General features: G+C 52.8%; 5 protein-coding genes and 2 non-coding genes across 7 annotated transcripts; 4 read left to right on the plus strand and 3 right to left on the minus strand.

Annotated features, from left to right (window-relative positions):
• Positions 1-502: 502 nt before the first annotated feature.
• On the minus strand, positions 503-2161 carry SCP_0701460 (hypothetical protein; the record flags this gene model as incomplete). The annotated part of the gene is made up of 5 exons (XM_027760076.1): positions 503-517; positions 559-1119; positions 1183-1347; positions 1431-1596; positions 1659-2161. 5 exons carry the CDS (start codon positions 2159-2161, stop codon positions 503-505), a joined length of 1410 nt encoding a protein of 469 aa, XP_027615877.1.
• Positions 2162-4688: 2527 nt separating this feature from the next.
• SCP_0701470 (hypothetical protein) lies at positions 4689-5019 on the plus strand (the record flags this gene model as incomplete). The annotated part of the gene is made up of 2 exons (XM_027760077.1): positions 4689-4957; positions 5007-5019. 2 exons carry the CDS (start codon positions 4689-4691, stop codon positions 5017-5019), a joined length of 282 nt encoding a protein of 93 aa, XP_027615878.1.
• Positions 5020-5292: 273 nt separating this feature from the next.
• SCP_0701480 (Lipase) lies at positions 5293-6501 on the plus strand (the record flags this gene model as incomplete). Its single annotated transcript, XM_027760078.1, has 6 exons — positions 5293-5509; positions 5568-5636; positions 5690-5759; positions 5815-5998; positions 6050-6196; positions 6247-6501. The coding sequence occupies 6 exons, from the start codon at positions 5293-5295 to the stop codon at positions 6499-6501; spliced, it is 942 nt and encodes a 313-aa protein (XP_027615879.1).
• A 140-nt stretch (positions 6502-6641) lies between these two features.
• SCP_t0701490 lies at positions 6642-6734 on the minus strand. Its single transcript has 2 exons — positions 6698-6734; positions 6642-6676 (listed from the first exon to the last, which is right to left on the minus strand). It is a non-coding gene; the product is annotated as a tRNA-Glu (tRNA).
• A 109-nt stretch (positions 6735-6843) lies between these two features.
• Positions 6844-8091, plus strand: SCP_0701500 (SMAD/FHA domain-containing protein; the record flags this gene model as incomplete). Its single annotated transcript, XM_027760079.1, has 5 exons — positions 6844-7567; positions 7622-7732; positions 7784-7835; positions 7888-7982; positions 8033-8091. The coding sequence occupies 5 exons, from the start codon at positions 6844-6846 to the stop codon at positions 8089-8091; spliced, it is 1041 nt and encodes a 346-aa protein (XP_027615880.1).
• A 596-nt stretch (positions 8092-8687) lies between these two features.
• SCP_0701510 (hypothetical protein) lies at positions 8688-11352 on the minus strand (the record flags this gene model as incomplete). Its single annotated transcript, XM_027760080.1, has 10 exons — positions 8688-9603; positions 9654-9836; positions 9935-9980; positions 10346-10519; positions 10570-10592; positions 10640-10690; positions 10744-10794; positions 10854-10943; positions 11051-11192; positions 11253-11352. The coding sequence occupies 10 exons, from the start codon at positions 11350-11352 to the stop codon at positions 8688-8690; spliced, it is 1776 nt and encodes a 591-aa protein (XP_027615881.1).
• SCP_t0701520 lies at positions 10247-10328 on the plus strand. The gene is given in 2 exon segments: positions 10247-10283; positions 10294-10328. It is a non-coding gene; the product is annotated as a tRNA-Glu (tRNA).
• Positions 11353-12874: the final 1522 nt, after the last annotated feature.

Here is a 12874-nt window from a genome sequence, read left to right on the forward strand (position 1 = left end):
TATGACGCTTATTGGTTATAACTTACATTGGCAGGATCCGTGACGAAAAGATCTAACACTGGTCCGTCCTCGAGGGCATCCATATAATTGCTATACCCAGCAGCCAACATTACACTGCACCAGACCAATCTTCTGCACTCTTCTTTTCGAATATCGTCCTCAGACCAATCACCGATCCAGGTGGGTGTTTCGGCCCACAATGGTGTCAACTCCATTGAACCAGGCCAACGATGGCCTAGTGTATATGTCGAACATAGACAGTCCCTGATCGACAGGTCGGAGTTGTGGGGGGAAACTTTGCCGCCTGTGTAGTCATGTGGCCGGGAATTCTCCGAGAGCGAAGGGTACGTCGGTGCAGATCGAGGAGGGAATGTAACGACACGAGGATCGCCCGCATCCAGAGAAGTCAGAGAGAGATAGCGGATGAGTGAGTCAAGCATGGTTAGCGATGATCGTACTCGTGCCATGCTGTGAAGGGGATGCGCGCAAAATTCGAAGATCGCTAAAATCTGCCTACCTGTCAGGAGTAATCAGTGAACGAAAAATTTGACCACGTACACAGCTCGCCTGTACCAGGCTCTGGTCGACCCATCGTGCACTTAGACTTGCCTCCAGAGCACTTTGAGCTTCATCGCGCAATCTTATCGCCCTTTCCTTCCGTTGTGAAGCCTGTCCGGGTTCAGAGCAACGCAACAGTGCGGCAACCGCCAGAGCACCCAGCAGCAAGCTAGGTTGCAGTTGCGCCCTACTTCTTCCGTCCTGGAATCGGGCGAAGAAACGCGGGGCATGGAGGAAGGACAACCAATGTGTGGAGACACGAAATAAGAAGCGGAGGTCACCCGTTATATGTTGGACCGTGGCATCTCGTAGGGTTGGCGAATTAGGAGTAGGATGGCCATGCAGGTGGTCGGACGGAAGCGAATATAAGTTTATCAGAGCATCCCACCAGGTCTTCCGAGAATGTTGAAGGGATGGCTCTGCCCCAATGCCAGTCTCCGACGACCTCGCATCCTTTTCCTCAGAACGAGAATTGCTCGGCGGTGTAGTTTGACTGGCATGAGAAGAATGAGCTGCAGCTTCCACATATTCCTGCAGGTTGGGTGCGAAGTCGTGTTTGGACTGCGAAACAAGGAACATATGAGTTTACTTAAATTCAAAATATCGACGCAGCATGGGACGCACCTGCCGTGTCGGTTGTCTACCGTCACACGGTTGCTCGTGGAAGGAGCCAGACGAAGATGAACTCGCACCTCGTAAGGTATGAGGAACGGGAAATAGTAGCTGAATACCGGGTATAGTCAATTCATGTTCTACGTCCTGCTTAGATTCGTCTAAAGATGTGCTCCTCTGTCTTTCCATGTCAGAGGTTCTTAGTTCCTCGACACGTCTTCGAGTTCGCCTGTGGGACTGGCTCCCTGCCCCTTCCTGACCTCCACCACGATGGCGACCTCCAGGAGTTTTGTCTGGACCCCGCCGTTTGGGCACGGGGTCGTATGAACATTGACTATCCCCATCCGGGCGACGGCCACAATTATGGCAAAGTGGTTTTGCTCCATCACAACGGATCTTCCGAGCCCGACTGCATCATCCGAGTAACTGGTAAGAAAATAAAATATAGAAGGAATGCGATCACTCGCCATTGAATACATGCAACATACACCCTCGTACGAGGCTTTCCTTGGGTGGTGAGAGGCTGATCAGGTGCCAGCTGGATACGGCTTTTCTCGTGGCGAGTCTTGGGTTCACGGTTTGGTGCACTGCCAGTATTGTTCATCCTGCTGTCCACCGAAGGTAGCGGGAAGTTGGATGATGTATCGGAGGCAACTTCCGACTCGTATCGATCACCAGCCAATGCTGCTTGAAATCCAGAAACATCGTCCGACGGTAAATTTGCCCATCTAGGCTGTGGGTGGTACACCAGAACGCTTGTAGTGGTAGAGACACCGGTAGGAAGTGAGCGCGGTATATTCCCCGCGCGATGATGGTCGAATAGCCCGAGGCCTGGTGAGCTGTCGGGACCAGAGTCTGCGGTTGCGTCCGCCTCGGTGTTCGTGATCCGCGTAACACCTTGTTCATGGGCGTATCGTGTGGGCCCTAGGGCAGACCTGCGGCCGCCCGGGTGTTCGTTGACCAGTGCAGGGAGAGAATGACCACTGGACATATAAATATACGTTACCAGAAGTCGCGACCAATGAGTCTAGTTAATACAATAGCAGCCGGGGTTCGGGCGGGTGCTGAGATCGGATACGCTGAAACCTAGATGTTCTCTGGAGCTGCAGAGAGTTGTGAATCTGTCACTTGATGCCGGAAGAGAACACGAATCTGAATTTACTTCGCTGTCCAGACGAGAGGGTGGTGCAACCAACAGGAAAGTGAACAGAGGAGGTGGACGGGGGACCCGCCATTGCTCTTGGTCGATATAATATAATGCATTGATTGGATTTATGTAAAGAAGCGTACTTCCAATTTCGGAAGCGGAGTGCAGTAGAAGCAATCACGGAGGACCAATCAGATTCCAACGTGCCGGCGGTTGAGAGTGCTTTTGGGGATCCTGCAACATATCCAAAGTGATGGCCGTCTGCTTCGTCTTTCTATCGCAATACCTGGACCCCCCTGTGAACAGATGATATACATAGGTCCATGCGTTTTTCAAAGGTCACCTTCAAACCATTGTAAGTTGCTGTCGCCGACTCTGCGCGTAGGTCAGTTGTCTACACCGGACGTCCCGGCTCCCCACTCTGAAGTGGAGTAGGTTCAACGATTGCTAGAATTGGCCTAATCATCAATGCTATTGGAAGAGAGAAACACCCGACCTCTCGCCGAGACTTATCGATGCAGCGCTCCAGTTCTCTTCGGAGGAACTACTAGTATAGCCTCGGACTTTTCTTCTGTCAGCCTCCACCTAGTTGACCACTCAAGTGTCTGAAATGCTCGCAATAGAGTAGTCGCCGTCTAGACTTCTATCAGCTCTGATACGAGACTCTGATGGCTGGTCGCTGTGTACCTACACGACCGATGGCCTGACACAATAACGAAGATGTCCGGTGGGAAGAAGTTCCACCGAAGTCAAATTTGCACTCTTCTTTTGCATAGATGCATTCTTTACGTTCATTGCCTGAACACTGGCCTCTCTCTGACCCTGGAGCGTTCATATTCGTGATTTAGAGTATATGGGAAGAAACAGAGAATCTTCGCAACATGCAAAACACGTTCTTGTTCACTCTCATAGTGGATATCTCTATGACTGGCTGGGGGTAACAGCGACACAGAAGCGATAATTGCGGAGGCCCTGCTTCTGTTTCCTGGCTTATCTCGACCACTTGTGGTAGATCCCAGGCCCGCTGTGGACGTGCCGTAAAACACAATGCGAGGCTATTGTTTAGTTGCAAGCCTGGTCTCGACCCAATCTGTCGCTACCTATTTGCACCAGTCCAACGGCTGACCTTCGTGTACAGTGCAAGCGTCTGAAATATCTCATTTATTTGTATAGTGGACATCTTCAGGCACGTCTTTGTCAACTTTACTCTCATGGTGTCTGACTTTCTCACAGTTTAACTCTAGTATTCATGATCAGATAACATTGCTGGGGATCCTCATTAGATCTTCGACAGTTCTTCGCGGCTCCGGAAGTCCTAAAGGTGTGTCTCTCAAGGGGAAGTCCAGGGAAGTCGACACCTCTTCCACTCTGTACCATGTTTCCCATCGCGAATACTGGTGTGCCCATGTGAAATTCGTAACACATCTAGAGGATCAACGATGGCCCCCGTAAAGGGATAGAGGACGCTGTAAATGTGAGAGCGATGAAGCTACATACTTCGACTTTGAGCGCACTACGGCATTTTCTTGACTGCATCTCTGGCACTGGATCATCTCCTTGCTGTTCGAGTCGCTTCTGTGCTCACAGCTCTATGTCATCCGCAGTGGTCATCGTGTCCATTCTACGTTCAGGCCATGAAGCTTCGAAGGTATGGCCAACAAACCAGTCTGACCGTGAGTATATTCATATCATTTTTGTAACAAACTGACACGCTCAATGCAAGTGGACCATCCGCAGTACAGACGAAATAAGCCTCCACTCTGCATATTCAGAAGGTCATTTACTGGTATCGCTATGAAAGGGGTTGGAGAGATCAATGTTGAACATCGACATTGACCTCTGCAGTTCGCTCCTCACAAAGTGCAGCGACCTCCCATAGTCTGAACGACAAGGCTTGGTAACTTTCGATATGAAGGTTGGCATACTAAACACAGTAATGGACACTTCACAGATACAAAGTGCATTCTGATAGATTTCTTTAAGGAGTCTCAACCTCTTAAATGTGAATCATATGACGGTCAAGTCGCTGGATATGTGTGGTCATGAGGTGTGGTGAGCCCATGATTCAGTTGTATCACTGGTGCCTGTAAATGCACGGCTTATGCTAATGTACGGAAGTTCTTCACAGGTGACTATCAGATGATAGCCCGGTTGGCAAAGGGGTAGTCCAAATCCTAAGATTGGTGTAGTGTGTCGACGCTTTCCATATCAGGTAGGCGCGATTGATCATGAATCATGGCATATCCGTGTGGTAGATCAGAGTAGCAGTGTGTCTGCAAGTCTGGTGTAGAAATCGGTGCGCGGTAAACTTGAAGTGCTTACTTATTATTCGTTGTCAATCCGTCGTACAGGTTGATGCCTCACGTTCATAATGACGATCTTGAACGAGTGCCACTGGCGTCAGAGAGCCAATCTCGATCTCGCAGCACGCGTGTCGCGCGGACTATTGAAATTTAACGTTCAGCTAGTGGTCACGACCATCTCGCGACAAGGCACTCGGACGCGTCTTCTCATCGTCGACCACGCTGAAATGGGCCAGCTGACCGCAGTACCTCGTCTGAGGGATCCCATCTACCTTAAATCCTCATGCGGCTCCGCCATCGTAGAGATTTCGCACGTCACTCGTGCACTGCGATTAATGTGAGGTTGTACGTTGTCAGGCTTGTTTGATCTGACTTGCACTCACTAGGTCATCCACATGAGCGTCACCACGAGGATACGCTGCCATGCCACCTTCTTGATCTTCATATTTCCCTACTTGGCTGAGAGTTGCGCGTGATTTTCCTGGTCTCGGACGAGTCTCGCCATACGCGACAGCAATACAATATACCCACGCACATAAAATATGGCGCACAAGCATCGGTTCTAGGTGCTTATTCCCTCTCATCAAAGGTCTGTGCGATATATCCGTAGTCGTTCGTTGAGATTGCACCCCCGTACAATCTACCTTCTGCTTGAGACCGAAACCAGCCTCCATGTCTCTCTTTTTCACGATCCTTACCTCGCTGTCTGGCATTGCCAGCGTATTCGCCTTCCCTGTCCCAGTCTCATTTTCAGAAGAGCCTGCAGCCCTCGAGCGTCGTGAGGTCACCACTCTGACCTCCTCACAGCTTGCAGATTTCGCTCCCTATACGGAGTTCGCGAGAGCGGCTTACTGTCCCTCTGACATCGTTACCGGTTGGCAATGTGGTGGTGGATACTTACTATCTTACTAGCGTCTGTTCCGACATTAATGGTCTCCCCTATGCAGAAGCGTGCGCCGCTGTTCCAGGATTTGAAGTCTCACTCACCGGAGGCGACGGCAATGCCTTGCAGTTGTGTAGGCCTATTCGTCTGTTGAGTTTTTTTTTCTGACAAATATAATTTCAATAGACTATGTTGGGTATTGGCCTCAGGAAAACGCAGTCGTAGTTGCCCACGAGGGAACTGATCCCACTCAATTGTACGTTCTATGTACCTGTATCAGACGTTATCTGTTACTCATATGAGTTCCAAAGCTTGTCAGATCTTACAGATGCTGACATTATCACAGAGAATCTCGACAGTTCTCTGTTCCCTGGTGTCTCCTCGGATATATGGGTCCACAGTGGTTTCGCGAACGAGCAAGCCCAAACGGCCACAACGATCCTGACGGAGACGAATTCTCTCATACAGCAGTACAGCGCTACCAATGTCATCACTGTGAGTGTTCGCTGAATACCTATGACAATCTCTTTATAAATACCACGGTAGGTCGGACACTCGCTAGGTGGTGCCCTTGCCCAGCTTGATGCGCTGTACCTGACCTTGCAACTCCCCTCGAGTATCCACATTAAATCAATCACCTACGGGACGCCTCGCGTGGGTAATTCCGCGTATGCGACATACTTTGACTCGATGGTAGGCACGCATGATTTTATTGTTCACGATCTCACAGGTGAATCATGCAGGTTCCTGATTACACTCGTGTAAATAATGAGTTGGATATCGTACCCATCGTACCCGGCCGCTTTTTGGGTTTCCTGCACCCACATGGAGAGGTGCACATTATTGCACCCGACGACGCGGTGTCCTGCCCCGGCGATGATGACGGCACGGATGAACAGTGCACAGACTTATCTGTCCCAAACATCCTGGATGGCAATATTGTCGATCATCTTGGCCCCTACCAGGGTATTTGGATTGGCACTCTCTTTTGTACCTAACTTTTTCTGTAGGTAAAAAGGGAGCCTATGAATTTCATTATCTGCTGCGTGTGACAGACAGAAACTGTGGTGCCTTCTCGTAGTACTCAAAACACCATCCTCCCAGCTACAGCCTTGAGCAGAAATGTAAACCGCAAAATTTCGGACACGGGGAATCGAACCCCGAGATATCGCGTAGCGTGGAGATCCTCAGTAATGAGACGCGATAATGTTAGCCGTTAAACCATATCCGAAAGACTATGAAATAACATCATAGCTAATTATAATTATAAACCCAGTTTCGACCCTAGTTCATCGCGGGGTTGACTGCTTTAGAAGTAACTCAGTCTTGCAACGCATCTAATGGCAAAGGATTCACCACCACTACGTCGCTCGGATGACGACGAGCGCGGTTACACCAGGAGCAACAGACAAGACGACCGCCCGCGCTACAGAGACCGCAGTGACAACCATGGAAGAGACCGAGGCACGGACCCAGACTCGAGGTCAACATACGGCCGACGGAAAGATGACAATTACTCCCGGAGAGATTGGAATGCAGAGCGCGACTACAGGATCCGGGGAGACGGCGGGGAGAGGCAACGCGAACGTGAGCGCGACATGGACAAAGAGAGGGAACGAGTCAGAGAACGAGAGAGGGAACGAGACCGAGAACGAGAGGGGGAACGAGACAGAGAACGAGAGAGGGAACGAGACAGAGAACGAGAGAGGGAACGAGACAGAGAACGCGACAGAGACCGAGACAAGGATCGAATGAAGGTGAGGGACAGGGACAGGGACAGGGAGAACGAAAGGGATGGCCCACGAGCAGGCCCTTCGCGTCGCTCCGCCTCCCCGCGCGCACGCTCGTCGCGACCGCGCTCGAGGTCACACCCATCTCGGGAGGACTCGCCCGAGGACAAGGCAAAACCGAACTTCGCACCCTCCGGACTACTTGCAGCCGCGACGAAGACAATCAAGCATGGGGACGGGACGAGCACGGTGCTCAAGTATCACGAGCCGCCCGAGGCGCGCAAGCCCGTCGTCGGCTGGCGGCTGTACGTGTTCAAGGGGAAGGAGCAAGTCGGTGCGTCGCTCTGTGCTCATGTTTAAATTTTCCGGTACTGACTGCCGGCTGTAGATTTGCTGCACATTCACCGCCAGAGCGCGTACCTCATTGGGCGGGATCGCTCCATCGCGGATGTGGCGGTGGACCACCCGTCGTGCTCGAAGCAGCACGCAGCTATCCAGTGTAAGTATGGCCCATTTTTCCCTTATGGTTCGCGCTGACCTCCCTCCTCAGTCAGACAGGTGCACGAGAAGAACGAGCTTGGTGACTCCAAAGGCGTCGTAAAGTTGGTATCTCCCTTCCTTTCCTTCTCTCCCATCTCACTGTTCGCGTTCCAGACCATTCATCATTGACCTTGAGTCTACGAATGGCACGCACGTAAACGATGAGACTATACCAACATCGCGGTATTATGAGCTGCAGCCCGGCGATGGTGCGTCGTTCATTCTGTGCGCTTGTCCCGCACTGACTTTGAATTTCTAGTAATAAAATTCGGGGAGTCGACGCGCGAATATGTCATCCTGCACGACGAAGTCGCGTAGCATCTTCCGTGTCGCAGTTTCTAGTCGTTCCAGCACCGATTAGATGTTTTTGTCAGTGGAGTTCTTCCATTTCGCGATCCGGTCTCTGAGCCACATCGCATCTCTTGCGCTTCGTCTTACCATGTATCACTTACTACGTGCCGATTGCTAGCACAGTGGTCCACCCACATCCGTGCTTAGGTATGGGCGAAATGCCTACACATGACATTGACCGACGCTAATGAATTGTGAGCGCCGATCACTGTGAAGATGGTATTTCCTGTACGAGGTGAGTGTAGACTGCTCGATATATGGTTGTGGCTGGGTATCGTACTGTCACGGGTATAGACAGGGTCAGCTGGATATGATGTTCGTGGTATGCAGATGGAGCGATGTGTGTGAACGCTACAAGGTGGGGGTACCTGGTAGGCTACTTAGATGTGTAGGTGGTCAGTGAGCGCAAGTGTCCGTGTGTTTGCGTAAGGCGTGGAGTGGGGGATCACACATAAGTGAGAGATAAGAAGATGCAATGAGATGGGGAGAGGATGAAGAGATAAAAGCTACGTGATCTGGGATGAGGATCGTCAGCATCTGTAACGGTCAGGGGCAGGCTTGTGTTAGCGGCAATGCAGTCGCTGTCGACGGCAGGTTTTTCTAAGGGAGAGGTTGTATGGGGTTCCAACACTCCCCACGCACCCGTCTTTTGTGTACTTCAAGTGCCGCTGCAGTGCGTCCGCCCTGCTGAATACCTTCTTGCATCCACCGTAGTACGCAAGACCCTCGTCGACCAAAGTTGGGCCCTTGGTGATGTCGACCCCGAGGCAGAGTGCCTCCTCCCAGGACACTCCGCCGCACATGCCCTCAATCTTCCCTTTGTGGGTCTCCATGTGCCGCGCGACATCGTGCAACCGCGAGCTCTTCTTGCTGCACATGGGGCACACGGTCGATCCCTCGTCGGGACACACCACAGGTCCGGCGACCTGCTTGTTTCGGCGCGTATACTGGCGCACAGCACCCTCTACAGAGGAGGAAGATCGTGACAACGCGGGCGAAGGGGACGCTCCGCTGTTCGAGGCGCTCGATGTCGACCCGCAGGTTGACCTGTACGCGGCCGTCTCTAGATACGGCGGCGGCGCGAGAGGTGTGATGGGCCCTGGCGACTGGCGGCTCTTCTTGGCGGTGGCTACCCGCAGACTCCGACGCGAAGGAGGACACGCCCGGGGAGTGAACGCGGGAGCGTTCGCTTCCACCGTATCGTGCTCACCTACGGCGTCCTGGAGAAACGCGTCCAGACGCGCTTGGGTTTGCATTCGGGTGAGTGCGCGGACGGGTGCGGGAGCGAAAATTGGCGGAACGAGGAGCGTCGGATCGACATACAGGGTATGCTGCTGCCGCTGAGTAGACAGAGCAGACGAGGCGTCGAGTCCGAAGTCAGCGGGGAGGAAGTCCGTTAGAGGGGCAGTGGTTGCACAGAGGTCGAAGTCGCCATTAAACGAGGTACCTTGATCGAGTCCGAGAGCATCCTGCTGCGACCTGGTACGTGTAAGTGCAAGTGTATATGCCAAGGGGACAAAGAGACGAACGGAAGGCGCATCGAGGAAGGGAAGGACGCCGCATTGCGCAAGAGACCACCGGTCGGACTCAGAACAGAAGACGAGGGCACACCTCCCGACGGGTAGGAACCGAGCCAGGACGCACGGGGGTCAGCGGGAAGAAAGGGTGCCCTTGCCAGAGCGGCATCCCTGGAGGTGGACGCCGGTCGGCACCTGTGGGGAAGGGAAAAGGTTGAGTCCATGTTGGCGGGTGAGGGATGTGGGCGGGGTGGGAGGATGGGGGGAGTGGACTAGAGGTGCTTTAAACGCACCTGTGCACAGTGGCAGCGCCATAGTGAACATCGTACTCGGAGCCCTCTGCACAATTCACCAAGAAATTGCAGGTGCGCGCAGATCTCGAGATCGCCTTGCCCTGACCCCCGGAAACTCTTATCCACGAAATCCTCCACATCAACCTTCCCGCCACTCGTCCCTGTCTTACTTCATCGCCATCCCATCACCCACCACAACTGTTTCCTCTGAAAGTGAGTGAGTTCCAACCAGCAGTTAATCGGGGATATCGGCTCACTTCCTACCATGCACCTGTCTCTGAAAGATGGCTGAGTTAATATCTAACTCCACCATCCGATATGGTGTAACGGCTAACATTACCGCCTTTCAGAAATGGGTCCGCGGTAGCTCGGGGTTCGATTCCCCGTATCGGAGGTTTTTGAAAGACACACCCAAGGGTCTGCGGTAGTGAATAAGTTTCTCCGAGGGTGCTGGATTATACCATTTTGTCGTTTGCGGGCCCACACCGAAGTGCGGAACTTGGTGTAGTACAGGAGCATTCGATGTTTGGAAGTTGTTGCAGATGCGGGTGCAAAGAGCTGACGGAGGGTTGTGGGGGCGATGGGCTGAAGGAAGGGGATTATATATGTGCAGGAGACAAAGCACTGCAACTCACCCAGACAATACACGAGGCAACATCTAAAGCACGCCTTGGTTACCAAATCGTCAAAGCACCACTGACTCACTTCTGTCGATCAACAAACGCACACGAGTTCGTCAACTGCTGCGCACGCGCGCTCATGTATTCGCGTGACAACAAAGCGAACACGGAAAACTGTAAGCAATCTACCGGTGTCTCCGAGAACGTATCCGCTTCCCGTTCTGCACAGCTGGACCCCACCTAGAAAGACGTGAGTAAGTGTGCTGGTGCTGCACTCGCAGGACCGAAGTGACGCGTACCCACGAATCTTTTTCTTCGGTTTTGGAGGGTGTGCAAACTCCGCCGGATCCTCGCCCTGACGGTACTTCTCCAAGCTCCACATAATGTACCTGCACAACGAATCCGTCAACGCACCGTTCTCGCCCGCCAGTCTCCACCATTGGAATAACAGAAATAGATGGGGTACGAATGAGCAGGAACAGGCTCGGACGCTCACCTACGATCGCGCACCGCCAGCCCCAACTTCTTCAGTTGCGGTCCGTCAAACTTCCATAGGTCGTCCCACGACTCCACCGTCAGCTTCGTGTCCGCGGACCGCCCAATCCTCTTCAAGAAGTCCCCCGCCGTCGCAATCGAGCCTGTCCGTCCAAGCATATGCAGTCAGCTATGCATCCAGGAAGACAAGGAATGCCGGCTACCTCGCGGCGCAGGTATTGGCCGCAGCGCGGCCTTGTTCTGGAACGTGCGGCAGAGCGTTGGCGCAAGCGCTGCGATCCGTGCGCTCAGATGTTGCGACATGGAGACCGTAGACAGCCGGTGAACACAGCAGAAATGTTGACGCAAACAGCAGATATGAGTGCACGTGCACGTGGCCGATGGTCACGAAGACAGGACTTGCCATTCCTGGCGAAGTATCTCTTACTTACTGCGCGCTGATTCTCCCTGATAGCTCTGGTCGTGGTGCAACCCCCGGACACGTTCATAGAAGTGACGGTATCCGGATGAGTGCAGTAGGTGAATTACCTATCTTCTGTACAGCCATCGTGTCTATCACCCCAGTTATCCGGCAGACTCCGCAGCCATGACGCAAAGCTGCCAAGGTCCCGTACGCCATGCTATGCCCAGTAATCTCTTTTACTCAAGAGCCGACACTGGGAGACCAAGAGTCTTGCACGAAACAGTTGTGCACCATACACCCGCGTGGCGGCTCTGCGAGCTCGGTCGGATTTTCTGTCCTCTCCGCCACGAAGGTCTTTGACGGTACAATGGTTCGAGGTCAGTTTTTGCATAGTTGCACAGGCCTGCACATAAGCCGCCGGAAAATCGAAGATTACCTTACGGTGAGGGGTGTATGGGGTGGCAGTGTTGGCGCCAATGCTAAATTCTCGATGACATCTTTTATATTGCGATTTACCATGCTCTGAAAGATTCCGAGGTGCAATTTTGACGGTCGCACAAGGTACGTCTTGTTTGTATTTTCTGCCAGTGTTGCTTGAGTGTCAATGTCCTGGGCCCCACGCTTTAATTTCGTGTCCTCAGCTATAACGAAAATGTTTTGCTTTGACGCAACTGTGATTCTTTATCTTTCACGCATATCTGTCCCCCATTTTGTGGACCTGAGTGCACCGCTCACGCAGCGTATCCAGCCACACATACGCTCTACCATTCCAGGTACACGCTGCGCACCACCACGCGCTTCGAGGATGCGGGAGCCGCTCATTTACACTACTCTGATGATGGGAATGCACTCGGGCACGCTTCATAGTGTACACTTGAAAGCCAGCCCATTGGCATGCTCAGGGAGTGCGGCGCTGACGCCTTCTCCGCCACTGATTATCACACCAATCTCCGCGGAGGTGCGCGCCACGGCCCCCCCTCCGCACTCACTACTCTGAATATTCCCAGGCAGGGGGTTCTTTTAAATTTTGGCGCGTTTCTGCTGGATATGGTCCCAGAGGCTTCCTTTATGTGTGTCTGAGCTCCACGAGCGATGCTGTCACTGACCACCAGATACTAGTTCCGGCACACGCAGCCGCTTTGTTAGGTCCGATTGGATATTTCTTACGCGCTATTGGTACTCGACGCTGCTATGGCCCACCTTATGCTCTGGGTGGGAAATCTTGTCAACGGAACGGCGAGCCACCGACGAGGGCTTGTGTCACCAAAGGGCGTTATGCTACTCGCGATGGTATGCGGTCCGCAGGCTTTGATAAAGCTGGCGCCATGCACACTATAGGGCTGTTGTAGAGGCCATTGTCAGTGCCTCGCAGGCATCTGCCGGCTACAACCCACGCCTCGCCACGAGGAACTAGAACGCACG

The sequence above is a fragment of the Sparassis crispa genome (genome assembly GCF_003851025.1).
Source record: "Sparassis crispa DNA, contig_000006F, whole genome shotgun sequence".
Lineage (NCBI taxonomy): Eukaryota > Fungi > Basidiomycota > Agaricomycetes > Polyporales > Sparassidaceae > Sparassis > Sparassis crispa.